Source organism: Equus caballus, chromosome 9, assembly GCF_041296265.1.
Source record: "Equus caballus isolate H_3958 breed thoroughbred chromosome 9, TB-T2T, whole genome shotgun sequence".
In the NCBI taxonomy this organism is placed as follows: domain Eukaryota; kingdom Metazoa; phylum Chordata; class Mammalia; order Perissodactyla; family Equidae; genus Equus; species Equus caballus.
In genome coordinates, this window is record NC_091692.1 from 98,191,705 (window position 1) to 98,217,565 (window position 25,861).

The 25,861-nt window shown below is 62.4% G+C and overlaps 2 protein-coding genes across 5 annotated transcripts; one reads left to right on the forward strand and one right to left on the reverse strand.

Annotated features, from left to right (window-relative positions):
* Positions 1-77: 77 nt before the first annotated feature.
* Positions 78-25,839, reverse strand: BOP1 (BOP1 ribosomal biogenesis factor). 4 transcript variants are annotated; one of them, XM_070222587.1, is made up of 16 exons: positions 25,633-25,839; positions 23,827-24,021; positions 13,980-14,060; positions 2,776-2,930; positions 2,590-2,707; positions 2,409-2,510; positions 2,127-2,339; positions 1,889-2,050; positions 1,720-1,800; positions 1,579-1,648; positions 1,363-1,495; positions 1,101-1,281; positions 733-1,021; positions 560-644; positions 381-488; positions 78-298 (listed from the first exon to the last, which is right to left on the reverse strand). In XM_070222587.1, exons 1-16 carry the CDS (start codon positions 25,729-25,731, stop codon positions 145-147), a joined length of 2,226 nt encoding a protein of 741 aa, XP_070078688.1. In that variant the 5' UTR covers positions 25,732-25,839; the 3' UTR covers positions 78-144. The 4 variants fall into 4 exon arrangements, with proteins under 4 accessions (XP_070078688.1, XP_023505017.1, XP_070078690.1 ...); XM_023649249.2 differs by having other exon boundaries at positions 23,818-24,021; positions 25,633-25,800; XM_070222589.1 differs by having other exon boundaries at positions 23,827-23,992; positions 25,633-25,799.
* SCX (scleraxis bHLH transcription factor) lies at positions 4,586-6,427 on the forward strand. The gene is given in 2 exon segments (NM_001105150.1): positions 4,586-5,202; positions 6,088-6,427. Coding segments are annotated over 2 exon segments (603 nt in total). The 5' UTR covers positions 4,586-4,638; the 3' UTR covers positions 6,127-6,427.
* Positions 25,840-25,861: the final 22 nt, after the last annotated feature.

A 25,861-nucleotide genomic window follows, 5' to 3' on the forward strand; every position in this document is an offset into this window, starting at 1 on the left:
TGTCCCCTGCTGTCTGGGGAGATTCAGTGAGGGAGGGGAAGTGGTCAGGAACCCAGGATTCAAGGTCACAGCACCAGTCAGCTGGGACAAACACTCTATTGAGGGTCCGGGATGCACACGCAGCCCAGGGGGGAGCAGGGCAGCCTAGGTGAAGAGGCGGATGGTGCCGTCGGCGCCTGAGGAGAAGACCCATGGCTGCGTGGGGTGGAAGGCCACGTCCAGTACGCCCAGGTCTCGCGTCAGCACGTGCCCCCTCAGCACCTTCACGGGCACCAGCAGCGGGTTCTGCAGCAGGTCACTGTTGGCGAGGAAAGGGGCTCAGGTCACGGGCGGCACGGGCCCCCCCAGCATGGACAGGGTGGGCAGGGGTCAGCACTCACTTATACACCATCCCATGGCAAACGATGACACTGCCGTCGTCAGAGCCAGAGGCGAAGAGCGGGTACTGGGGGTGGAAAGCCACTGCCCGCAGGGCCTTCTTGTGGTGCCTGGGGAGGACCTGATTGAGAGCAGGCTCAGGAAGGGGGAGGAGCCCACCACACCCTCACCAGCACCTCACCTTAGCACCCTGTATGGCCGAGTGGAAAGGTCCAGGTCAAACCACACCAACTTGCTGTCATAGCTGCCACAGATGACGTTGTCACCTGGGGGCAGACGTGGTGGTGGGGACCCGAGAGCCATGCCTGGCAGGGTACACGCCCCACCTGCCGGGTGCACCCCCCATGCCCTCACCTGCGGGGTGCACCGCCAGGCTGGACACCCACTTGCAGTTTGGCATCAGCTTCTTGGTTAGCTCCTGGCGCAGCAGGTGGTAGAGGCGGACGCTGCGCTGGGAGGCCACGAGCAGGAAGGGCCGCACAGGGTGGAAGGCCACACGCTGCACCTGTCCGTGGCTCCGGCGGAAGGGGCTCTGGCTCCGCCGCCGGCTCAGCTGGTGGATCAGCACCTGGGTGTGGCCCGGGGCCGCCAGCACCACAGCCATGTAGTCCCCTCGCCCGTGCCAGGTCACCTGTGTCACTGGCTGCAGGAGAACGAGGGTGGCTGAGCCGGGCCCTCCCCTGCCTTGTGCCCCATTCCCCCAACCTCCACGGCCCCCACACCTTGCCGTGGCGGATGCGCAGCCGCAGGCCCTCCTGGCGCTCCTCCTCTGAGGCTTCCAGCCAGTGGGCGGGCTGCAGGGCGGGCTCCGCGGGTGGGGTGAAGCCGCTCAGCAGCTGGTCCGTGCTGCCCACCACCAGCCGGTCCCCCAGGGCCGGGTTCAGCAGCAGCACCGCGTCCTCTCTGCAGGCCAAAGCCAGATGCAGCCCTTCAGGCCTAGGGCCCTCCCCTGCTGCCACAGGGACCCCCGGGCCTCACACTTACACTGCCACAGCCACCAGGCAGATGGTAGGGTGGGGGTTCCAGGCCACGCTCCTCACCACACCCCCCACAGGCACAGTCCTCATGCAGCGGGCGGTGGCCACCTCCCAGAGCCGCACCGAGCCGTCGTCAGAGCCTGGACATAGCAGACAAGGGCCCTCAGCACCTGGCCCTCCTGCCCAGGCCCCCATGCTGGGGTTGCCCCCACCTCAGGCCCACCTGAAGCCAGCCACTGGCCCCCCGGGGAGACGCTAAGGCAGCGGACAAGGTCTCCATGACCCCTGTAAACCTGCAGAGAAGGGGCAGTGAGGACATGGACAAAGAGAAGGGTGTGCCCCCCCACCCACCCCACCTGCTTACCAGGGCCTGGCACGTGGGGAAAGGCTGCAGGTCCCGTGGCCGGGGCAGCTTGGGGATGAGGTCTTCAGGGTCCACATTCACCTGGAGCAGGAGAGCACGTGGTCACCCGGCTCCCATCCCGTCCCATGGTCCCCCGTCCCCTGCCCAGGTGCCCCGCTGCCCCACATACCCTCATCTTGCGCTGCCGCGGGCACAGATAGAGATCGAGGCAGCGTTCGAAGCGCTCCTGGATGAAGCGGCCGTAGGCAGGCACGGCCCGCAGGCTGGGGAACTTGCGTGGCAGGAAGTTGAGTTTCCTCTCAGCCGGCTCTTGCTGCTCCCATGCCAGGCGCTGTGGAGACAAGGATGAGCCAGGAGTGCAGGGCTGGGAGCTGGAGTACAGACCCCCACCCCAGCACCAGGCCCACCTCCTCCTCGCTGGGCAGGTACTCAGGAGGTGGGTTGTAGGACTCGGCGTGGCCAGGCAGGGCCAGCTTGGGAGCAGGCACGTGCATCTTGTGACGTCCCAGCACAGCGTTGGGGTCCTCCTGGGCCCACAGGTCATAGAAGGTAGGGGTGGGGTCCCGGGGCCGGCGAGGCTGGATCCAGCCCATCTTGATGGCATGCACCAGGCGGGAGACCTGCACACACAGGCCAGGTCAGGGTGGGAGCAGTGGGGGCCGCACCCTGGAGGACAGGGCTGCACCCACCTTCTCCTTCTCCACCAGGGACGGGATGAAGCTGCGCTTGTCGGCAGGTCGGTTGGTCACCGGGTGGATCATGAGGTCCCCACTGAAGAAGTCCACAGCTGGCTGGGGGAACAAGCACAGGCCTGTGGGCCAGGGCCCTGCAAGTGCCTGCAGACCCCAGGGGCCAGCTGCTGCCACCTACCTCATATGGATCAAAGCTCACGTCCCCAAACTGGCCCCTTTGCAGCCGCTGGACTAGGGCCACCTGCTCATCTGTCAGCCGCACATCACGTCCCGTCATCCGGTCCTGCACTGTGCGCCTAGGGGGGCCACCCATCAGAGCCATGTTCAAGCCCTGCCCAGCAGGCCTGGCCCCACGCCAGCTTACCAGTAGTCAGGGTCATCCATCTTGTCCAGGAACTGGTCCAGCTCGTCGCGTGTACGTATGGGCTTGTAGATGCGCTTGCCATCGAGGTCGTAGCCCACGTGGGGGAAGTCATCGTACCACTCCAGGGGCACATTGCCCACCGTGTTCCGGACATCCTGTGGCAGCAGGCCAGCGTGTCAGCACTGGACACCCACCATGCCCATCCCTCCCTTCGAGCCCCCAGGAGACAGATGGGGGGGGGCAAAAGCAAAGGGAGTGGCCTCAAGGCTGGCCAGGGGCAGCACCCAGGCACCCTGACACGTGCCTCTCCCTGGGGTGGGACGTGGCGCAGCGGCCGGCGCTGCCCCCCCACCCCCCTGAGCCCCAGAGGCGCCGGAGCTGTACCTTCACATTTTCCACTGAAGTGGTGCCAACCCCAGAGCCTCCCTCTGGATTCCTTGGCCAGGGCTCTGGGCAGCCACAGACAAGGGTGACCTCATCGCCCGCGGGCTCCCTCCCCTGGCGGGGGCCTTAGGCAAAAGTAGGTAGCCACAGGCAGGGACTCAGGGAAGACCCCACCAACCCACTCAAAGGGGAGGCAGAAGCCACTGCATTCTGCCCTGCAACCTTTTGAGGACCCCCAGCTCCCCCGGTCCTGCCCCCCACCCCACCTCCAGCGGGCAGAACAGCTACATTCCCGGACACACATTCCTGGTCGAGGCCCCTGCCAGCCACCACCCTCCCTCCGCCCAGCATGGAGACTGCTGCCCAGGCGGCCGCTTCCTGCAACAGTAGCCACAGGGGGAGGGGCCCCGAAAAGACTGAGCACAGCTGGGAGCCTGAGGTCCCCTTTGCAGCAGAACAGGACCCCTGGGCCCTGTTCCTCTGCACCTGCCCCTCCCAAGACCTGCTGACTTCAGTCCTCCCAGCAGGCCCATGCCCAGGGGTACCCCCTGTGCCCTTGCCCACTGTTAGGAATGCCTTCCCTTCTGCTCAGCACTGGGGAGGGGGGTTGTCTCTCTCCCGTGCCCCCAGGTCTACACAGCCACCCCTGAACTGGACAGACCCTGGGGGGCCCAGTGGCCAGGGGGAGAAGGCCCACAGGAGCACTGGGCAGGGTAACGGGGTGGCTTCTCCAGAGCAGGGGAGCAGCATGAGCCAGGAAAGGGGAGAGGGATCCAAGCAGAGAGCACAACTTATGCCAGACCTGGAGGGTGCTGCTGATGCCAGAAGGGGGCAGGTGCAGGACAGACAGGCTGTGCCACCGGGCGACCCCACGGGCAAATCTGGAGGGGGCAGCCAAGGGGTTTGGGGCTGAAGTGCAGCCCCTGAGTGCTCCTCTGTGCCCCCCCCTTTGCCTGGCACAGAAGGCCCAAGTGTACAGGGGAGGGAGAGACAGACAGGGTGTGGCCACGCGCCTGGGCCAGGGCAGCTGGGTTAACTTGGTCATGCCAGGGCAGAAGGCCGGGTCATGGGTCCCACTTGACCCTCCTGCCCCTGCTGAGGGGCGGCGGGAGGGGGCTACACAGCCCCAGCACCACCCAAACTGGCTCCTGCTTCCCGGAGACAGCAAGATGCTCCAGGCCCCTTCAGCGTGGCGAAGGCAGAGGGACGCAGGGCCCCTGCTCCGAGCGCCTCCAGGGGCCGGGAGGCGGGGAGGAGGGCGGGCCGGCGCGGGGGAGGGGCCGCCGCCGCTATAAAGGCCCGGCCCGCGGCCCCGCTCCAGCCCGGGACGCACACGTGCGCGCGGCGCCGCAGCCGCCACCGCGGGCGCCCAGAGACCCGCGCTCCCCGGCCCGGCGCCCGCCCGCCCGCGAGGCCCGGTGGCGGCATGCGCTGCGCGCGGCGGAGCTGACGGCGCGCCCGCCGGCCACATCCCTCGCCATGCTGCGCTCGGCGCCGCCCGGCCGCTACCTGTACCCCGAGGTGAGCCCGCTGTCGGAGGACGAGGACCGCGGCAGCGAGAGCTCGGGCTCCGACGAGAAGCCCTGCCGCGTGCACGCCGCGCGCTGCGGCCTCCAGGGCGCCCGGAGGCGGGCCGGGGGCCGGCGGGCTGTGGGCGGCGGCTCAGGGCCTGGGGGGCGGCCCGGCCGCGAGCCCCGGCAGCGGCACACGGCAAACGCGCGCGAACGGGACCGCACCAACAGCGTGAACACGGCCTTCACGGCGCTGCGCACGCTCATCCCTACCGAGCCGGCCGACCGCAAGCTCTCCAAGATCGAGACGCTGCGCCTGGCCTCCAGCTACATCTCGCACCTGGGCAACGTGCTGCTGGTGGGCGAGGCCTGCGGCGACGGGCAACCGTGCCACTCGGGGCCTGCCTTCTTCCACGCGGCACGCGCGGGCAGCCCCCCGCCGCCGCCGCCCCCGCCGCCCCCTGCCCGCGACGGCGAGAACGCCCAGCCCAAACAGATCTGCACCTTCTGCCTCAGCAACCAGAGAAAGTTGGTGAGTGTCGGCTGCGGGGCACCCACGGGAAGGGAGGCGCCCCGCCTCCAAATCACCCCTGCAACCCACACCTGTCGTGGAGAGGGCGGTGCCGAGGCAGGCCGAGGCCCCCAGCAGCACCTGTAACCCGTGTGCCGCCCCGGCCAGGGAGGAAGGAGCACAGGGAGGGTGCAGCTGGAGCAGGCAGGGCTGGGCCTCCCCTGGGCCTTCTCCCCCGGAGTCCCCAGGACACAGGCTCCCACGGGCACCTGAGAGGGCCACCCAGGGCCAGGTGGGGCTCTAGGAGGAAGGCAGGGCAGATCTGGAAAAAGCTGGGGTGCAGGAGCAGGGTTGGCTCAAGCACCCACCCTGCCCCCATGGGAAGGAGACCCTCTGGGGTCCCTGTGTCCCACCACAGCCCCTGCCACAGGCCTAAGGCTTATCAGGCACCTGCCGTCCCTCCCCCAGCCCCTGCCCCTGGGGCTGCCCCCTCAGACACCAGCAAGGCCGTGGGGTTGGCAGGCAGGAGGCTGGCGGGAGACGTGGGGGCTGGGGGAGAGGGCCACGCTGCGGGAGACGCTGGCGGCTGTGATTTACAGCTCCTGCTGTGCTTGGTGGCACCGGAAAAGCAGGGAGAAAATACGGCGCGGCTTTTCCCAATCCCCACTTCCTCTCCAGACAGCACGCGCGAGCTCCTGGGGCCTGAACATCTGGGAAATTTAATGGTACAGTTTCGGCCGTGCAGCAGCGTACTCTCCTCCCAAAACTGCACGGGAAGCTGGGCGAGCGTGGAAGGCGGCTGCCTTCACCGCCCACACCTGGGACAGCACCCAGTGGGGACGTCCAGAGGCGCGGGCTGGCACTGGGTCTCTGCCCAGGCCCTGACACTGCCCCTCCCCTCTGCAGAGCAAGGACCGCGACAGAAAGACGGCGATTCGGAGTTAGAGGCGGATGCCGCTGGGCGATGCGCAGAGAGCCCCCCACGGACCTGACTCGGGCACAGGCCTCCTGTGAGGGCGCCCACCAGGCCAGCCCTGCCTCCGGCTAAGAGTGGGGCCGATGGACAGGCAGGCGGTGGCAGGACTCTGAGCTGACCCCAGCACTTGCCCAGACCCACTGGAACTTTCCGTGCTGGCTTCCTACCTGGGTTTTCTTCTGGTCACTACGTGCTGGCATCTTGTGTCTTTGATATGATAATATAAAGTCTGAAATTTTGTATAATTAAAAACAAAACAATTATCTTCCAAACATGGAAGCACACTGTTCCCTTGAACGGTTCAGGATCCATGCTGAGTCCAGCCTGAGTGGGCACTCCAGCCTCAGGCTCTCTCTTCTCACGTCCTGCGTTCCCTGTGCTGGAGGCACCCTAGGACTCAGGGCCATCCCTCCCAGGCCCGAGGCCAAGTGAGGTGCCTCCTGTCAGGGACAGTGGCCTGGGGGCTAAGGGAGGCTAGCCAGGGAGCAGAGGGCAAGAAAAGGTGAGAGCAAGTCCCCACCACATGGCGAGGGACTGAGTGGGACACAGCCAGCCCTAGGACAGGGGAGCAGCCTTGCCGGCACCCAGGTACCCCTACAAGGGCAAGGAGGGCAGAGCTCGCAGCACGCGGGGCCCCGGGGAATGGGCACTGCAGCCTTTGCTCACAGAGCCCCAAGAAGTGGAAATGGGGAGGAGGCTGAGCGAGGGGTTGCTTGGCAGAGGGGGTTCCCAGGCCTGGGCCGGGTGGCAGCTGCCTGTATGTACCCCTGAGTACCCACACCAGGCCCAGCCTGGCTCCCCCTGCACAAGCTGTGAGCAGAGAAAGGCCACAAGCCTCTGCCCCTAGCCCTGCACTTGGCCCCTTGCAGCGCTGCCCACACTGGGAGGACCCCTGGCCACCTACCACTGTGCTCCACCCGACCCCTCCAAAGGCCCCACCTGCCCGTGAAGAGGGCCATTCAGGCCCCCTCCCTGAGCTGTGTGCAGCTGGCTGACCATTAAAATCCTGCAGGTGACAATTATAGTTTAGTAGTGTGAGCCCCATGGGCACAGCAGAGAAGCAGGGCGGGGCGCCCTCCTGTGGGCCACCTCCCCCACCAACCCAGGCAGCCAGCAGCCTGACTTCCCGTCAGCACCCGCGGGGTGGGGAATGGCCGAGAGCGCCAGGTGCCGGCCCCGGGCCCTCCAGCCCTCAGCGCAGGCTCAGGGCCCCCAGTGACGCGCCCTCCTGCCCCAGGGAAGGCCAGGTGCTGAGGCCCACGTGGGCACCCCAACAGGGCAGGGCCAGAGCCGCCTCCCACCCCCCCCATGGATGGGCTCCAGGGACTACAAAGCAGGAAGCAGTGGTGTAATTTTGGAGGAAGTTCTCAAAGCCAGAGCCGTTAAGGATGGAGGGGACTGTGTCCAATCTGATAGAAACGTAACAGGATAAAAAGTCACAACGGCAGGTTCCATTCAGAGAGAAACCCAACCCCAAATTTCCTCTCCTTAATCCTGCAAGAGCCTACAGCTGGCCAAGCAGTGGGGGAGAGGGCAAGCTTGGTCACTGCAGGAGTCCCCCACCCCACCGCCTGCCCGGGGAGCCAGGACCCAGGCAGGGGACCTGGGGGTCCAGCTGTGGGCTGAGAGGGGCACCCCGATGCTGCGAGAACACAACCTGGGGGAGGTGGCCGGCAGGCAGGTGCCCCCAGGATCTCCATGCCTGCCTCTCCAGCCCCACTGGGCACCGTCCAGTTCTGTGGGGAGGGTCCATGGCCCACCTGCCTCTCACCCACTGGCCTCACAATTCTATGCCTGGCCCAGGTGGGAGGTGCACCCGAAGATGATGGGTGGCCAGGTGGGCACCCACCTCGCAGTCACAGGGTGACCTGGCCAGTGTGAGGAGCAGATGGGGGGAGCATGCACTTTGTAAGAAGGCCTGAGAGAAGAAAGTGCATTAGGAATGACACCCCTGAGAGCTGAAGGACAGATGGCAGCGAGATGGGGGACACGGGCATCGAGGACCCTTGCCTGGAGCCCAATGCAGGAGGATGGGTCGAGGATGCTGGGAAGGCAGTGGGAGAGGACAGGCCGCTGGGACGGTCCCCAGGGGCCTGGCCGGTCAGGGCACAGTGCATGCAGGCCAAGCCCTTCGCTGCTGGGCCTGTGACTCCAACAGCGGCTGCAGCTTGGCCGGCCTCAGGCCTGGGCAGCAGGCCCGGTCGCTCCCTGAGCTGCACCGGTAGCAGCAGCGGCCCCAGCCCGCCAGCCAGCAGGAGAGGAAGGGGAGGGGCGGAGGAGGAGCACGCCGTCACCCTCCACCACTCCAGAAATTCAAACCAGACCGGGGGTGGCGGGCCTGCCCGAGCCCCAAGGCCCCACGCGAGTCCACTCAGCTACTCACAGCCTCCAGGCCAGGATGGCAGGTGCTCCCCACCCACTGCAGCCCACCTCCTCCCCAGAATGCTAGCCTCACCCTCCACCAACCTGAGGGCCGAGGGACAAAGACCCAGGGCTCCCTGTGTGTGTGCCCCACAGAGGCAGTTGGAAAGGAGGGGCCGGCCAGCACCCTGGGCCAGCAGCCGCCACTGCGGGCCAAGCTGGGCTGGAAACACTCGGATCGGCCTCAGCTGTCAGCTCCCTGTCCCCGGCCCGGGGAATGAGCTGCTGGCGGCACCACATGATTCATCACCAGGCCGCCTGCGCCCGCAGGCCAGCCGGCCCCCACCCTGCTCAGCACCTGCGGGCTGCCAGGAAGCACATGTGACCCCTCAGGGGCCAGCGCCCGTGGACCCCTCTGGGTCAGGCACCGAGCTTGGTCCTGGGAGCCCAGGCTGAGGGCACAGACAGCCCCCAGGTCACACTCTCCTGGGGGGCCACTTTGCCCCAAGGATAAGCCTGTGGGATAAGGCCGGCAGGGGTCCCCCGCCCCCCAGACTGCACCGGACACAGGCAGCAACTGGCTGATGTGTCGGCTGGGATTTTTCCGCTCTCGATGAGCCCCCTCCCCTCCCCCTCCCCAAAGTGGCTGCAGCTGTCAGGACCGCAGATTGGAACTGCAGGTACGGCGCTGGCCCGCTGCCCACCTCCCTCCCGTGTCTGTCTGCGAGAGAGGAAGCCGGCCCACCTCTGGAATCCTTCACTCTCTCCTCATTCGCCTCTCCCACCTGTCCCCGGGGAGCACGGGGTCAGCCGCCCTCGCTCGGTCTCTCTCTTTTCCCGGCCCCTCTCCGATTACAATGCCGGCAGTGTTCGCTCAGCTCCCCTGCACGAAGCTCCCGCCTGTCTCGAAGCGCCACTCGGCCTTCCTGCACCTCGTCCCTCCTCACCCCTCCACGGTGTTTAATCTCTGTCGGAGTGCCTGGCGGGAGGGGGCTGGGCTGTGCACCCCCGCTCACCTGCTGCAGCTGAACCTACAGAAGGTTCCCGCAGGATGAGTCCTAGTTGACAGACCAAAGGGGAGAAAGCCAGGCCCTCCTCGGCCTCTTCCTGCACCAAAGGCCAAAGCTAGTCGAGAGGACCCCAGCAGGGGACGGGGCCAGAAGCAGAGCCCGCTGGCTGTAGCCGGCTGGGCTGGGGTGGGCCAGGCAGGGAACTCAGAACCACTTTGCCCAACCTCCTCTATCAGACTGCCCCTTCCGCTGGCTGACTCAGGTGGCAGGGCACGTCTGCAGAGGCCAGCCCAGATGCCCCCACCTCTGTCTGTCTGGGCCCACCGCTGAGCCAACAGACACGTTCAGGCACAGGGCCCCTCGGAGCCCAATGCTTGGCCTCCACCAGCACCTCTAAGGCTGTGGGGGAGCAAGTCCACGCCCCATGGGTTCCACAGGGTGGGGAGAGGGCTGCCACTGCTCGTGGGTCCTCAGATACCTGAGACCCCCACCCACCTGCCCCTCTCCTGGGGCTGAGGAGGATCCAATGGGCATTCCCATGTGGGGCACCCCAACTCTTGGCTTCCTGCAGGCAGGAGCTCCCAGAAATTCCTTTGGGAGTGCTGGAGGGAACATAGGTTCAGGGACCCTCACTGAGTGGGACAAAGGCCTGTTCTGAGCCCCACTATTCGAAGACAGAGCTGCTGCTTCAGGTTGGGCCTGATCCCGGAGCTCCACACCTACCCTCAGCCCCGCCCAAAGTCTCCTTCTGGAGGACTCACCCTCAGCCCCAAGCACTGCCCACACACAGCAGCCTCTGCCTGTGGCCCCGGGGACATGTGCCTGGTCCCCACTCTGCAGCCAGCACCCCCACCCACCCTTGCCCTCCACACGCCTGCCCTTACAGCTCCTGGCTCCACTGGCCACACCTCCAAGCCCAGGTAAACCCCTCCTCCCAGGAGGCTGTCCCAGCGCCCTCCACCCACCCGCTGGGTTCCTGCTGCCAAGGAACCGGGCTCCAAGTGGGCACACAGCAGCCCCCAGGCTGCCACCACTCACATGACCCCGCTGGAGGGAGGACATGGCTCTGAAGAAGCCCCACCTTCACCTGCCAGCTGCCGCATAGCCCCCCAGGCCCCAAGAGACCCTGCTCTGTCCCAGCATGCTCACTATACCCCTCGAGAGGGGCAGCTGTTTCTGCCATTGCTCCTCCTCACCGGCCCCACCCTGCTGTCCCCAGGAGAATCCCCTCTCCCAACTAGGAAAATCGGACACAAAGGGTAGCTCTTGGAAGTGCCAGGCCTACACAGGGTGGGGGCACGCAGACGGGAGTGGGTGTGTCCCCCCATCCAAGCACTGTGTGCCTGGCCTAGGGTGCAGCCAGGCAGAGGCACCAAGGGGCACTCTGCGGTCACAGCCATCATACCCACCAGGCCCTGCAGCCACCTGCGAGGCCGAAAGTCAGCGGCGCACACAGTATCCCTCCCAGGTGAGGCCGGTGGGAGCAGACCAGTGGGAAGGGACCAGACCCAAGGGGCCGCATGAGCCCGGCCAGCAGCCCCGTTCAGAGGCTGGCCGTGGGGGTGGAAGGCCGCCAGGGAGCCTGGGGCGGTCTGCGAGGCCGAGACACGAGCAGGCTGAGCGCCGGGCGCTCTCCACAAACAGCTCGGAAACCTGAGCCCACAGGCTGCGGCTGCCAGCAGCGACGCAAGCGCTCTGAGCACGGGCGGCCAGGACAGGCGGGGGCGGGCGGCCCGGGAGGAGCTGGAGGCCGCCAGCGCTGGAGGCAGCTGCCGGTTCAGTAGCTGGGAGAAGCCATTAACGGCGTTTGGCGAGAGAGCAGAGGGGATCGCGGGCTGTGGATACAGACAGGCCCGGGCCCGTCCCTGCGGGATCCCGAGTTACAGCCGAGGCCCGGGCGCCGCAGAGCCGGCCAGGGCCGCAGCCCCACCCCCAGCCAGGTCTCAGGTCTCAGCGGAGGTCTCGCAGGGGACAGGAGGGTGTCAGGCCCACAGGGTCGAGAAGGGAGGCTCTTCCCAGCCTCTCTGGCCAGAGTTCACAGCTGCCCTGAACCCCTCACCCTGACCACACTTCCTAGACAGACAGGGCCGCTACAGGCCAGCCTCAGTTTCTCCCAGCTGCTTGAAACAAAGATATGGGGCCACCACTATGAAGGCTGCCGGCCCCGCCCCCGCCCCCACCCCACCTCCCTGGGGTCCTGGCGGATGGATGAGATCACGTCTGTGAGGTGAGGGGTAAGGTGGACACATGGGGGTGGGGCGGACATAGCTCGCGGGCTCCTCAGGGCTTCCCCTACTCCACTGTGGCCAGGACCAGGCCCAGCAGCACACCCAAGGGACTTTGGCCCTAGTGCAGCTTAGGATGTGAATTTGGAGGAAGGGACTGAGGAGGGCAAATGTGTGGAAACAGGAAGCTGTAGAGGTGAAACATCCCTCACTAGTCAGTGTTTGGGGGGTGTCCCCAAAGGCAGACCAAGCATAGACCAACAGTCAAAGGGCCCAGAAGCCACAGCGTGCCCCAGCCCAGGCCTCAGGTCTAGACTCCGAGCAGGGGGCAGGGCGGGGCCAGGGGAGGGGAGGCTGTGAAGTGCTTCCAGTCCACCACGCGGCCGCCCAGCTCGGTTCCCACTGAGGCTCTCTCTCCAGGGAGCACACCCCTCATCAGCAAACCCCTGCCAGCTGCTAGGAGCCGTCCAGAGCCTGAGTGGGGTCCTGGCACCACTGGCCACCTCCAAGGACACTGCTGGGAGAAGGGGTTTCCCCTCACAGGTGCCAACCAAGCACGGCACAGCCGCAGGGGGTGCAGGCCTCTGCACCCCTTAATACCCTCTCTATCACTCAGGCCCTGCACTCCTTACCCCGTCTGTCCAGGCATCCCATGGGACCCTCGCCACTCCAGCCTCCCAGGCCTGCTCTCTGGAGCCCACCCCGCTTTGCTGGGTTGCAGAGATGCAGCCGCAAGCTCAGGGTGCACAGGAACCCTCGGCACATGCGCTTCTCGGGGGAGAGGAAGCATCTGCGGGGCCTGGCCTGGCTCCTGAAAGCTGAGCTCTGCCGCCCCCTCGAGCCGCTGGCCGGCTGTGCTGGCAGAAGCGCCGGACGGGCGGGCATCGTGGCTCCCTCCTGTCACTCAGGCCGACATATGGGATAGTCATCGCCAGAGGAAGCAGCCCCCAGCCCCCGCAGCCCCCGCAGCGGCTCCGGGACAGGCCCGGCCAGGAGGAGCATCTCTCCGCGGGCAGGCCAAAGGCCCCTCCCCCGGCCTCCGCACTCCATTTACAATCATCATCGATTTCTCAAAATACCAAATATAAAAAAGTAGCCGACAGGATGTGGCTGCCGACAGCCAGAGCCCCTGGGAGAGGGGGAGACAGGCAGGGAGCCGCGTTGCGCTGGCCCCCCCTCGCCGAGTGCGCCCGCTGCTCCGGCCAGGAAACCAATTTATTTTGTTTTGTCTCTGTTCTCTAAACGCACAGAGACCGGATCGGGCGGACGGCCAAGGCTCCTGCAGCCGCTGCCAAGAGAGCGCGAGGGTGGGGGTAGAAGCCGAGCAGGGGAGGGGGCGCGTGCCTCCCCAGGCCCCAGGACAGCCCCTGACAGGCGGCAGGAAGAGCTCCTGAGGGGCGAGGACCACTGTCCCTGCAGGCCCCGCAGCACAGCATCGCCTCCTGCCCCCCAGGCCCATGGCCTCAGGAGGCGCACACGTGGGGTGCTTACACCAGGAGGCTTAGCACAGGGGCCGCAGCCCTGCCCAACGGCCAGGATACACCAGGGAGAGGACAAGCGGGCAAGCACCACAGCCACCTCCGGGCTCAGAGCTCCTCAGCTTCCACCCCCTGCCCAACCACCATCAAAGCCTGCGGATACACATAGAGCACCCTCAGCCCAACAACAAGCTTTGCCCTTCGGACCCTCGAACTCGAGAGGGGCGAACGGATCTGCTGAGGCCCACAGGGCCTGTGCCTCAAGTACGCCGGGGAGGGGTCAGAGCACCCAGGGCCACCCATCTCCTGCAGGAGGCTGGCAGGTGGTGCTGCCCTCCGACCTGGTGGGGCAGCACCTGGGCCTGTCGCCCCTATGGCCCAGGGCACGTTGCCTCGTGTGGTGGAAGACCCCCCACCTCTCCATGCCCACCCAGAGCATGAGCACAGCCCCCACAGAGCACTCAGGGGACCCCAGCATCAGCCAGCTACCCCAGAGACATGCCCAGGGGTCCATGGCCCAGGGCTGAGACATGGGCATGGGGCCGCTGTGCCACGCCCAATGCCCCTTCCCTCCCAGGCGATGACACACACATTCCTGCAGTCATGTGTCCCCAACCCCAAAATCGCTCTTCCAGACTGTGAGTGGGGCCCTAGGCCAGGACGCCCACTCAGGCCTAGCTGTGGCGGGGGCAACACGGCCCACCCAGGGAAGGCCCCCCACCCCTACCCCTCGTGGCCCCAGCCCCACCTCCTCGTCAGAGCTGTCTTCTGCGTACTCATCGCCGCCCTGCACTCGCATCTCCTCTGTCCTTGGAGAAGAGGTCTCGGCCTGCGGAGAGAAGAAGAGAGTGGCTACTCAGGACACTGACACCCTTTGACCTCAGGCAGATCCCAGGCCCAGGGTCTTCCGACTTCTCCTCAGTGGTGGGGGGCTTAGGAAGAAGTAATTGTCCCTTCTGCTGACTCTGAGGCCAAGGTTCCTGCCACCCCAATCTCTGAGCAGCTCCAACCTGGCCCTGGGCCTCAAGATTAGACTGGGGACACCCAGGTGCAAGTGGGCTTCTTCGGGGGCCCCACCCAGGGCCCTCTGTCAAGGGCCGGACCCATTACAACATCCAAGCTCTGGGGGAGGGCCCCAGGGAGGGGCTGAGACCTGGTGCCAGACTGGAAAAGGAGCAGTCAGCACCAAAGCCCCCAGCGAGGGCCCAGCCGCCCCCGCACCCCTGAACGAAAAGACAGCTGCAGGGCTCCTGGCCCAACGTCCCCCACCCGGCCCACAGCCGGTCCAGGGTCAAGGGCCAAGGCGGGGGCGGCCACTCAGCGGGAGCAGGTGAGGGCCAGGGGGTCACTCACACCTGGGCCAGTCCATCTGGGGGAGCACGTGGCACTCGCTGTCAGCCACCATCATGGGCCACAGCCCACTCACTCTGAGGGCAAGACCCTCACCCCAGGGGGCCTTGCCGGCTCCAGCAGCAGCTGAGAGCCACATCCAGCCCAGCTGGCCAAGGACCCAGAGAGGTACCCCAAACCCTCGGAATGCCAGGGAGACACGGCCCCCAGGCCCCCACCCCGCCCACAGCCCCAGGCCGACCCCGTCCCACCAGGTCAGCGAGTGGGTGCCACGGAGCATTCACATCCCCACTTAGAAAACAGATTCTCTTCTTGAGGGTGTTGAATGTATCAGAACCAGGGTTGATGGGGAAAACAGCCTCACCTCTCACCCCTGGGGGCAGTAAAGTCCTGGGGAGCAGGAGACCCTGGGCGCAGGCGCCCCCGCCCAGAGCCCACTCCCCCTGCCCAGGCAGGAGCCAAGGCCTGCAAGGCTCTCTTCCTCTTGCCTGTTTTTCCCCTCAGTGTAAGGGGGGTGGGAGACTAAGTTTTTTTCCAGGCCAGGAACAAGGCAGGATTCGGTTTCCACGGCTCCCCCCACCCCCTGCTCCCCGTGCTGTGCACTGCAGGAGCCCTGCCCGCTGAAAGTGGGTCAGCACTGCCTGGCGAGCATGGGGCGCGGGCGGAGGGCGCGCCCCAAGCTCCTGCCTCTGCCCAGGGCCCAAAGCTCTCCTCCCATCCTCGCCCGCAGGAGCCTGCCCGCGGCAGCAATCAGCACGCACACCTGCCCTGAGGACGGAGCCAGACCTCAGGGCTGAGCAGTTTCTAAGTCTCCTCAACAGGCACCCCAATGCCAAGCCACAGCCAGGGGCCACTCCTTGTGGCAGGGTCCGCAGTGCTGGCCTCAGGCCGGGCTCCATCGCTGCCCACAGTGCCAGGTTGCCCGATGTTCTCCACCAGATGAACTCCTGCGAGTCCCACACCACTTGTGCCACAGGCCACAGTCATGGGGACCCAGTGGGAGACAGCAGACATCCCTTGTCCTCCAGTGTTCTGTGTGCCTCACACAGCCCCGTGCTGGGCGGCTGGCCCCGGGCACGAGTGTGCAGGCATAAGAGCCAGACGTAGGTGGGTCCCTGGCAAGGGGAGCAAGGGTGGCCGGCGGGGCCCTGAGCTCCCACAAAAACAGACATCTAACACTCCTCGGGGCACTGAGGAGCCGCATCCCTTCCAGACTTGACAGCAGGGCAGACAGCGGCCGCCAGGGGGCAGCAGCGATGTGGGGCGCAGCCCAGCTCCCCAAACCAGAGGTCAGCTCTGGGAAGGAGCAGACCTAGCAAACCCCACCCTTTCAAAGTTTGGAGATACTCTGTTATAGTCGGGCGTTGGGCATTTTTTTTAAAAAGCTTAAGAGTTAAGAAAGAAGATGACTAAACCGTCAAACACAAAAGGACACTAACGTGGGAACGCAGCTCCACGGTGCACCGCTGTCCTTGCCCTGTCTCTCACATGGCCCAGCACCAGCCACCAGCATCCGAGACCCCGGGTCCTCAGGTGCAGACACAGGTGGTGGGGTCTTCCCAGATCCACGCAGCCTGCAGCCCACTAGCACATAACCCAAGACAGGCTCAACCCCGCACGGCGCTGTCCCCTAGACATGCTGACATGGACTGCCACAGCAGACCCAAAGCGAAGCTGGGCTCTGGAGGCAAGTCCCTAGGCCAGGGGACCAAGGGTCTCAGGACGGACATCTCCTGGGGGGTATGCAGCCTCACATCACAACTGGCGACTCCACAGCCGGGTGGCCGATGAGGGGCAGGCTGTGGGGTGGAGGAGCCCAGAGAGACAGCAGGGGCAGCAAGGTGCACAAGGGCTCAGGCCAAGGCACAGCAGGACTGAAGGGATGTCAGGCCAATGGCAAGCCACCCCCGAGGTGCGGGGCATGAGGACACCAGCATGAGGGACCATGGGCCATCAGCAGAGGAGGGCAGCAGGAGGCCAGCAGGAGTGCGGTACCAGCATGTGGGCCGGACCAGAGGCACGGGGGGTGCGGTGGCCACTACGGAGAGAGAGGCTGCACCGCCAACAGGGCAGCAGCCCAGAACACCCTGGGGGCAGGCAAAGGAGAGGCAGGGGAGGGTATGTGCGGGAAGGGCTGCAAGGAAGCAGCACCAGGAGCCTGGGCCAGGCCTCACCCCGGACCCCAGGTGGCCTCTGGCCGTGGTCCTCAGGGGAACAGGCGCGCTTGCTTCTCCACCCAACCCCAGGACCAGAATATACCACGAGGACCAAAGGAGGGATCCCAAGGGGCTTCTGACAGCCTAAGATGGTATCCAAACAACGGTATCTCATTGTGATTGCAACAGACCCACTCCTGCCCAGCGTCAGGCCCAGCCCAAGCACACCAGCGGCCACCACCAACCAGCCACGCAGCAACACGGGCCTGCCACCTCCTCCTGGAGGTGGGACCATGACAGCCACTGCGGCGGCTCGGACTGGGTCAGGTGAGCTAGAACTTCACTCCCTGCACTGCCTTCTCTGTGGGATCCAGGTCAGGCCCGCCCACAAGAGGGTTCTGTCAGAGACTTGGAAGGCAGAGGGAAGCAGCAGCCATCACACCTAAAGGTCCCTGTGAGATGCAGCTGGGCTTCTGCGCGTGTCCTTGACATCTCAGAGAGGTGAAATCCAGACCAGTGCTGGTAACACACAGTCTCAGGGGTCCAATGGAGCAAAGACGCTTTGCACCAAGGAGCCTCCAAGAACCTAATACCAGGCTACAGACTCTTGACTGGACAAATGCTGCTAAGACTCCCTAAGGTGCCCAACAGAGAGAAGGGCTGGCATCAAAGAGCCCTGTGCATATGGCCCATCTAACAGGGAAGACATATATTGATACCTAGGAGACCCACACAGTTTTTAAAGAAAATACACCAGTGGGGTCTGAGAAGGCCCGAGATGATACAAGATGAAAATGCCCCCCATTTCTCAGGAAAAAAGAAGGTGACTCAGAGGAGGAGCACAGTCATTTTCAGGAGCAGGAGCCTGTCCTGCACAAAGAAATGGCCACGTGTGCCCAGCAACTTCAGGACCACCACAGGCCAGTGACTGCTACGTGCTACCTGCTTCCCCCAATTTAGAACAGAGCTATCTAACGTGTGACTGCGCACCACCACGGCACATGGCTTCACCTACACCTGTGCCTGGTTTGGACAAGACCCTGTGGCTGGGGCCGAAGCTGACATGGCAACATGGTGAGGTTCTAAGGAGCCTGGGGGCAGGTGGAATGTGACTGTGGCTGTTTCAAACCATGGCTACAAACCTTTGACTTTCCTCTCATCAAGAGGCAGAGTCTATGTGCCCCTAACTCGAATCTGGGGGTGTTCTGGATGCTTCCCCTCTCCAAGGGAAGCAGCCCAAACTGACAATACATGCTCTGGGTCTAGGTCATGAAGGACTTGCAGCTCTGCCTGGCACGCCGGACGCTTGCCCTCAGAGCCCTGAGTCCTCATAGAGGGGAACAGACAGGTAGACAAGGATGCCAAGCGAGCGCCAGCTATTCAGGTCACACCAGGCTGGACACATGAGAGAAGAGGCCCCTGCTGTTCTTGCTTGGGACGCTCACCTGAGCCCCAGAACATGTGATGCGATGTGAGAGATGGTCCTCCTAGGACAGAATGTGCCAGAACCCCACAGGGGCACAGGAGAAGCTGATGTGCTCTCTGCAGTGGAGCCTAATTCTCTGGGGGAACACAGCTGAGGGACGCTGTGGGATCCCCCCAGTCCCACTGACCATGATACCCCAGATGTGACACCACCACACCCTGCCTGAACTCTGACGCCCAGAAACGAGAGTGCCCTAAAATGGCTGTGTGATGCTGCGATGGGGAATGGAACAGGAGGGGCGCCCACAGGGGCAGCCACTCCAGCCACCGGTTCACGCCCACGGCTCCCTGGTGCACACCCAGGCACTAGTTGCCGGAAGGAGGCTCCATTAAGTAGCCAGTGAGAATCCTGGGCACGCCTCCTCCTAGTCCCCACATCACACTCCACCAGATGGCGCCAACACCCAGACCCCAGAGTACACAGGGACACCACGGCCTGGACTCCCGGACCCCCACAGCCCACTTCCTCCTCTCCTGGTGGCCCCCACCCACAATTCTCCAGAGCCATGATGAGCCCCAGGGGGCTCCTCCTACACAGGGGCTTGCAGTAAGCTCCACGCACAGACGGCACGGGCAGAACTCGTCTCAAATTATCTGGAAAATGCTCCTTACACATTGGGCATTACTACTGGGTCTTTCGTTACATTCTTGAACATGGCAAGCAGACTGAACTAATGAAAATGGAAACTTCTGCACAAAAGAGTAAGAATGCAAAATAGAAAAAAAATCCCATATGAATAAAAAGAACCAAACCAAACAGGCCAAGTAGGAAAAAACGGATCTAAACAAGCACAAAAGGAAAGAAACAGCTTCAAGCACACAAATCCACGTGACACGAGGAATGGAGAGAAGATGCGACGTCGGCGACATCATCTTTCCTGTGGGCTGGAAAGGCCTGCTACGAGGCCCGTTACGAGCACCAGAGAGCACCGCTGCGAGGATGCAAGGAGGGGAGACACTCCTGCTGCCAAGGGGCCCAGCGTGAATGGGGACACGGGCTCAGATGGGGCAGGGGGCATGTGGGGGTGGGAGGCCTAAGGAAATTCTCCTCTGATGTCAATTTTCTCCCCAAACTGAGAGCCACGCCACTGCCTGAGGGTGGAGACAGGAAGGGAGTGCGTGAACAGCAGGGAGCCAAGGTGAGGTGGGAGGCGGACGGGGTGGGGAGCAGGACTGTGGCCGAGGGCAACATGTGGAGGAGTGACACCTGGCATGCAGGGGGCATGTGGGGGACACACAGCACCGGGCTCCACTCAGCTTCCTTTGGTGATGCTGGTGCAGCCATTGGGCACAGGGTTCCCTGGCCAGACAGGCTTGCAGACATGCTGTCAGAAGGGTGAGGGGCATGGGCTGGAGCATGGGCCCAGGTGACTGGGGGACTGGCCAGTAGACAGGGACTCAGGTCAAAGAGGCAGTGAAGGTCAGGGACAAGGGACAGGGCTGTCAGTTCTGAGGGGACCTGGAGGGAGGGGACTGGAGACAGGAGCAGGTGCTGGGAGTGGAAGGAAGGGAAGCGAGCTGACCCGGGAAGAAGATGAGATGGGACAGCAGAGAAGTGAGAGCTCCCCACCCCAAGGCTACACCGAATCCAAAATGGGCAAGCAAATCCACAGCTGTAAGCAGGTCAAGGCCATGGGGCCTCGCTGTGGATACACTGGGCCCTTCAAGGGACCTGCTCCAAGGAGGAAGGTCAGAGAGACACCAGCGCACGGCCCCACCTTTCTAGGCCCTTGCTCCCACCACTTACTGGCCCCCCAAATACACCGTGCTCTTCCTCACCTGAGTGCCTTCCACCAACAGCTAGGTGAGGAAGCTGAGAAGAGTACCCTCCAGCTCCTGCCAGCACCCCGACCATACCTCACGAGACCCTGCAGTCAGCCTGTGGCGACGCCCGACTCCCAGAAACAGTGAGGTCCATCTCAGCCATGAGCGAAGGCCCCAGGCAAGCAGAGGGCGGGGCCGGAGCCGCAGGATGAAGGCCAAGCTGGGCAGAGAGACCCAGGTTAAGAGGAGGCAAACGTGCAGGGTCCACATGGCATCCTGTAACCCACGCGGACAGAACAGAAACGAAACTCACAGAGCCGGAGCCCAACCCTCGAAACACGACAGGAATGAGCACTCTGCACGTCACACACTTACAGGTTCAGCTAAAACGGTTCTCAGAGAAACAGGAAAAGATGCCTCACTCCTAATGAAGGAAAAAAATCATAAAGCAACAAGAAGAGACTTTTCTCCCCATTTATCAGAGTGGGAAAAATAAAAAAGTTTAACCACACACTGTTGGCAGGGAGTGGGAAACAGGTGCCCCAGGGGTGGCTGCCAGGAGCGCGCAGTGGCACAACTCCGGGAAGGACACTCTGGAATTCCTTCCACAATTAAAAATGCACTGACCCTCTGACTCGGAAATTCTTCTTGGAATTTAATCCAAGAATTGCTTGCACGTGTGAGAACGAGCATAAAGGAGGCGACTGCAGCATCACTTGTAACAGTGGGCGACGGCAGCTGCCCACCCACTGGGGCTAGTCAGGCTGGCACCGCAGACACGGCGCACGAGGAGGGCTATGCACAACCCGCGGAGACAGAGGCACGGCAGAAGGCAGCGCGCAGGGGTGCTCGCCTTTGTCAGGAAACAATCAGACACTGCACAGACAGGAGCGTGGATGTGCAGACAACGCCCTGAAAGAGACCCAAGGACCAGAGACAGTGGTTGTCCTCAACCAGGAACAGGGCTGGGGAGGGCAGGACGTCCCTCAGGAGCTCCCAAGTGCTCTCCAGCACCCCTAGATGCTACATCATTCAATCACAAACACCCCTTACAAAGAAAGTGGTGGACATCTTTAAGTTGACACCAAAGGCCCAAGAGGAAGCGAAAGGTGAGAGGGAGGTGCATGCCACACAGCAGGACCAAGAGGGGCCTGGACTGAACAGGGCCGCTCCCACGAACGGGGCCATGTCACCAGGGCAACCAGAGCACCTGAGCAGGCAAGAAGGCAGGGCTTCTGCAGCTGGGCCCACAGCCATCTCTCCCTGTGGGAAAGGAAGGCAGAGGCCCAGTGACATCTCCATGGAACATGCCAATGGCCATCTGGCTGGGTCCTTATCTACGGAATGCTTTCAGCAGGATGTTCCCAGCCTGGGACAGCCTGTGGCACAGGCCGGAATCCACAGATTTACGGGGCACAGCTCCCTGAAAATGACCTATCAGCCTCACAACTACCAGAATAGCAAAACAAACCAACTGCCTCCTTCCTGTGTAGCTGACTCGGCTGCCTTTGTCACCTGATTAGTGCTTCTGGGCCAAGCACACCTGCCACAGGGGGAAAGGCCCGGGGGGGGGGGGGGGCCACACCCACAATTAGGACCTCTCTCTGCTGGCCACTGCCTCAGGACAGGTGTCGTTGACATCACACAAGCGTTCAGCCTGACACCGTGGCAGCATGCCCTTCAGACGCATGAAGCAGAGTGGTCAAGGAGGGGGGCAACTGCCCACCCATCTTGGTAGGAAGTGGTGGAAGCCTTCACACAGGTTATGGGGGACACATCTTGTCAAAGGAATGTGAAGGAAACAGCAACAGGAGCTGGCTAAGGGACAAGTGGGAGCACAGAGCAGAAGAGAAGTTAGCAGAAACCTGCATGGCGTGGTGGTCAGCAGCGGCCCTGATAAGAACCAGGCCCCAGAAAGGAGGCAGCTGGAGGGCAAGACAGTAGGGCTGTCTTCTCACCACAGATGTCACCTTCTCTTCAGGGAGTCCCCAGGCAAACATCAGTTTCACTTGCAAAGCAGCTCAGCTAAGACCACCAATTATTTGAAAGACTACACAGGCAGGGGCCGGCCCCACGGCCGAGGGGTTAAGTTCTAGCGCTCTGCTTTGGTGGCCCAGGGTTTCACATCCTGAGTGTGGACCTAGCACCGCTCATCAGGCCATGCTGAGATGGCATCCCACATAGCACAGCCAGAAGCACCACAACTAGAATATACAACTATGTACCACGGAGCTTTGGGGAGAAGAAGAAGAAGATTGGCAACAGATGTTAGCTCAGGGACAATCTTAAAAAAAAAAAAAAAAAAAAGAGAAGGGGAAACAGATCCAGAAAGATTATTAAACTATTATCTGTTATTACCTGTGGTCACCAACTGCATCAAGCAGTGAATAGGAACTTCCACCCTTTATTCAATAGTGTTGATGTAAGATTTGGTTTTTTGTGGAGGAGGGTATATCTTGTAATTTTAAAAAGTTAAAAAGGCAGGCGGAGGGGCTGGCCTGGTAGCACAGAGGTTAAGTTCACACGTTCCGCTTCTCAGCGGCCCAGGGTGTGCCGGTTCGGATCCCGCTTGCAGACGTGGCACCACTTGGCAAGAGCCATGCTGTGGTAGGCATCCCATGTATAAAGTAGAGGAAGATGGGCATGGATATTGGCTCAGGGCCAGTCTTCCTCAGCAAAAAGAGGAGGATTGGCAGTAGTTAGCTCAGGGCTAATCTTCCTTAAAAAAAAAAAAAATTGGGGGAAACAGTCGCCTGTAATCCTACAAAACGTGGTCAACGCAGTTAATGCATCACCTCCTCTCTGTGCACATCAGTGTTATAAGGAAAGCCTGAATAGTGGAAGGTTTAAGTCTGATTTTAAATCTTTTCTTCCCAGGAAACAGATCAAACAAGCATGCCTTTTTGGTTTCCATTACAGGAGGAGACTCCTATACGAGCCAAGGTCATAACTTCCAGAACACCATGGCCATCAGAAGTATAAACACCTGTGGTTATAAACTTGTTTCTGAAACGTCCTAAAAAACAAACGCCTTATTTCAGTTAAATTAAGATTCCTCTCGGGCGGGCCCGGTGGCGCAGCGGTTAAGTTCACGTGCTCTACTTCGACAGCCTGGGGTTCACGGGTTTGGACTCCAGTGCAGACCTACACACTGCTCATCAAACCATGCTGTGGCGGCATCCCATGTACAAAATAGAGGAAGACTAGCACAGATGTTAGCTCAGGGACACTCTTCTTCACCAAAAAAAAAAAAAAAGAAAGAAAGAAAGAAAAAGATTCCTGTCATTTTTCTCACTTAAGAGCAGGGTACACCCTTCCCCATCATCACAGCAACAGATATGATGCCAAAGCCTCCACCCATGGGGCCACTCGGGCTCCTGCACAGCTGGGGTGGAATGGAGCTCCTGCTCAGCTCACCCCCTCACGTGTGTCCTTCGAGCCCCTCCCAGGCAGGCCCCCACAGGCAAATGCCCACCTCAAGCTTTGCCCTAGGAAACCCACCCTACAAGTGAACCTAGCAAAGCGGGCTGAGTCCCATGGAGAGGTGACATCAGAATCACTGAGGTAGAGGCCCAGGCGTGTGGACTTTTAGAGTTCCTGTGAACAGAGCACCTAACTGTGGTTGAAGACCAGTGCCCTAGACCTCCAAGAACTCCAGCTGCAAACAAGGTCTACCCAGCCCCAAATGTGCCCCCAGGCGCATCAGAGGAGAGAGGAGGGCCTTGGAGTCCCCAAGGAAACTTGGAGAAAGCAGTGTGGGGACACCCACCCAGAGACCCTGGGGGGCACCTTCATCTAGTGGGAGAGCCCACTGGGAGGCTCCTCACTCACCCACCGCACCTGCTGCCCAGTGGTCTTCTCCATCCCACTGTGGTTCTCATCACCGCTGGCTCCATTCTCTTCCTCGGCAGTGGTGTCTGCACTACTGTCACTGCCAGAATCTTCCAGGCCTGAGAACACACTCTCCTCGCGGTCAGAGAGGCCGGAATCTCTGCCATCACCAAGGCTGAGGGCAGGGGCGCAAAGAAGAGACAGCTGCAAGGAGCACAGTGTTAATGCTAGCCAGACCCCACAGCCCAACCACTGGCCTCGCCCACCAGGCACCAGGCACTGACCCATGCGTCTGTGTGGCCAGCCTCCAAGGCCACAGCCCTCAGGTCACAAGCTTCCACCTTCACCAGAACCATCCACCCAACCCAGGCCTTCCTCACCGTCCACCTCTGCTGACAACATGGTTGCCTGCCCTTGGAAGGGACATTTAATTCCTAGCATCTCACAAGGGAAGGACTTTGCAAGGACAATGTCCCCTTCTTAGAGCCCAGTTCCATTGCATTAGCAACACTGGCTCTCCAACCTCTGCACCCCACCCTGGCACTCAAGGTCCCAGAGCTATAAGGGCACCAAGGCAGGGACTGTGGCCAGCAGAGGACCAGAATCCCTGAGGGGTTTCTCCCATCTGACATAGAAGCCTCCATACCCTACCAGATTGGGACCGACAGTTGATCACTAAGTTGTAAATGTTGGCTCAGGAGTGATAAAAATGATGCAAGCTTTACTTAAAAACATGTATATACCTGTTCAGCCACTCCTGGGGTAGGACCAAGCAGAGCTCTGCCGTCCAGACACCATCTCATCCCTAACTCTACAGGACACAATGCACAGTGGGTGGGCCCTGTCATTGCCTTTTAAAAGTGGAGCAAGAACTTGTAGACCTTTAGAAAGCATTTGAGTGCAGAATCCTACATTTCACTGTTTCTCAAAAGTTTACAAGTCTCTCACCTAATTGGACAGCCAGAACTTACCAGTTATTCCACAGCACTCAACTTAGTTTTCATGGAAGCAACTCTGACAGACACTCACTCACGCTGCTTATCTCCAATATCTAGTCAGCTACACAGTGACAGTGGCAAGTGTTCCTGATGAGTATAGAGCCCACTGGTGGAAGTAGGCAAGCCTGGCGCCCAGAGCTGCCAGCTGGCAGTGGACCACTCGAGGACAGGTCACAAGGCAAAAGGGCAGCCTGAGAATACAGCTAGGTGGAGTCGGCTGAGAGGCTCGACTGTACATGCCTTCTACGACTGTCTACGACCCAGATTTGATGACACCCCCACAACCAAACCGGGGTTCAGCTGGACAGGAGTAGCGGCAATAGAGCCAAAACAATGTGTCCAATGCAGCAGGCACTCGGTTGTATTCACGCTTTCTTATTCCCATATCCTTTTTAATTTTGACAGAGGATCTAACATACTAGCAGTGTACAAACATATAAGTATTTAACAGCGGTGCAAGCTCAGATCTTAACAGTAGAATGTATAATTCAAAGGGTCTGAGAGGCTGCTGCACAGGACGCCAGCTCTCCTTCCCATGCCTCTCCTGCGCAGACTTTTCTTCCGACCCACAGAGCCGCCCCGCCCCCACTTCAGCCGCCCCTTGAGCAGGGGGTGCTCTCTGCCCAGGACTCCCCTCACAAGGCCACTTCCAGCAGAGGGCAGGCGACCCCTTCTTCCTCGCATTCCCAGACCCGCCGCACGCTGGGAGGGTTCGCCGTGGGCCGGAGGGCCGAGGAGCCTCCACGTGCGGCCCGCGCCCCGCCGCCCGCGCCCCGCCGCCCTGCTCCCGCTCCCGCTCCGCGCAGCCCGCTGTCACCTCCTCTGGCTCCGGCACGGGCTCCGGCTCGGGCGGCCGCTTCCCGGGCCGCGCCCTCGTCGCCGCCGTAGCACACCCTGCGCCCCGTGCGCCCGCCATGCTCCCCGGCCAGTCCCGACCCGCTTCGCCACTTCCGGCAGCGACCCGGCCGCTTGGGCCTGGGGGCGGGGCCCGTGGGGTCAGGGGGCGCGGCCTGCCTACCCCGCCCGGTCTGATTGGTGGGCCGGGG

Coding starts and splice junctions, on each gene's coding strand:
- BOP1 (XM_023649249.2), bottom strand. CDS start 25,731: ATGGCGGGCGCACGGGGCGCAGGGTGTGCTACGGCGGCGACGAGGGCG. Junction 1,649..1,719: donor TCCCCACGTGCCAGGCCCTG/GTAAGCAGGTGG, acceptor CCTTCTCTGCAG/GTTTACAGGGGTCATGGAGA. Junction 299..380: donor TGCCATGGGATGGTGTATAA/GTGAGTGCTGAC, acceptor CCTCGCCAACAG/TGACCTGCTGCAGAACCCGC.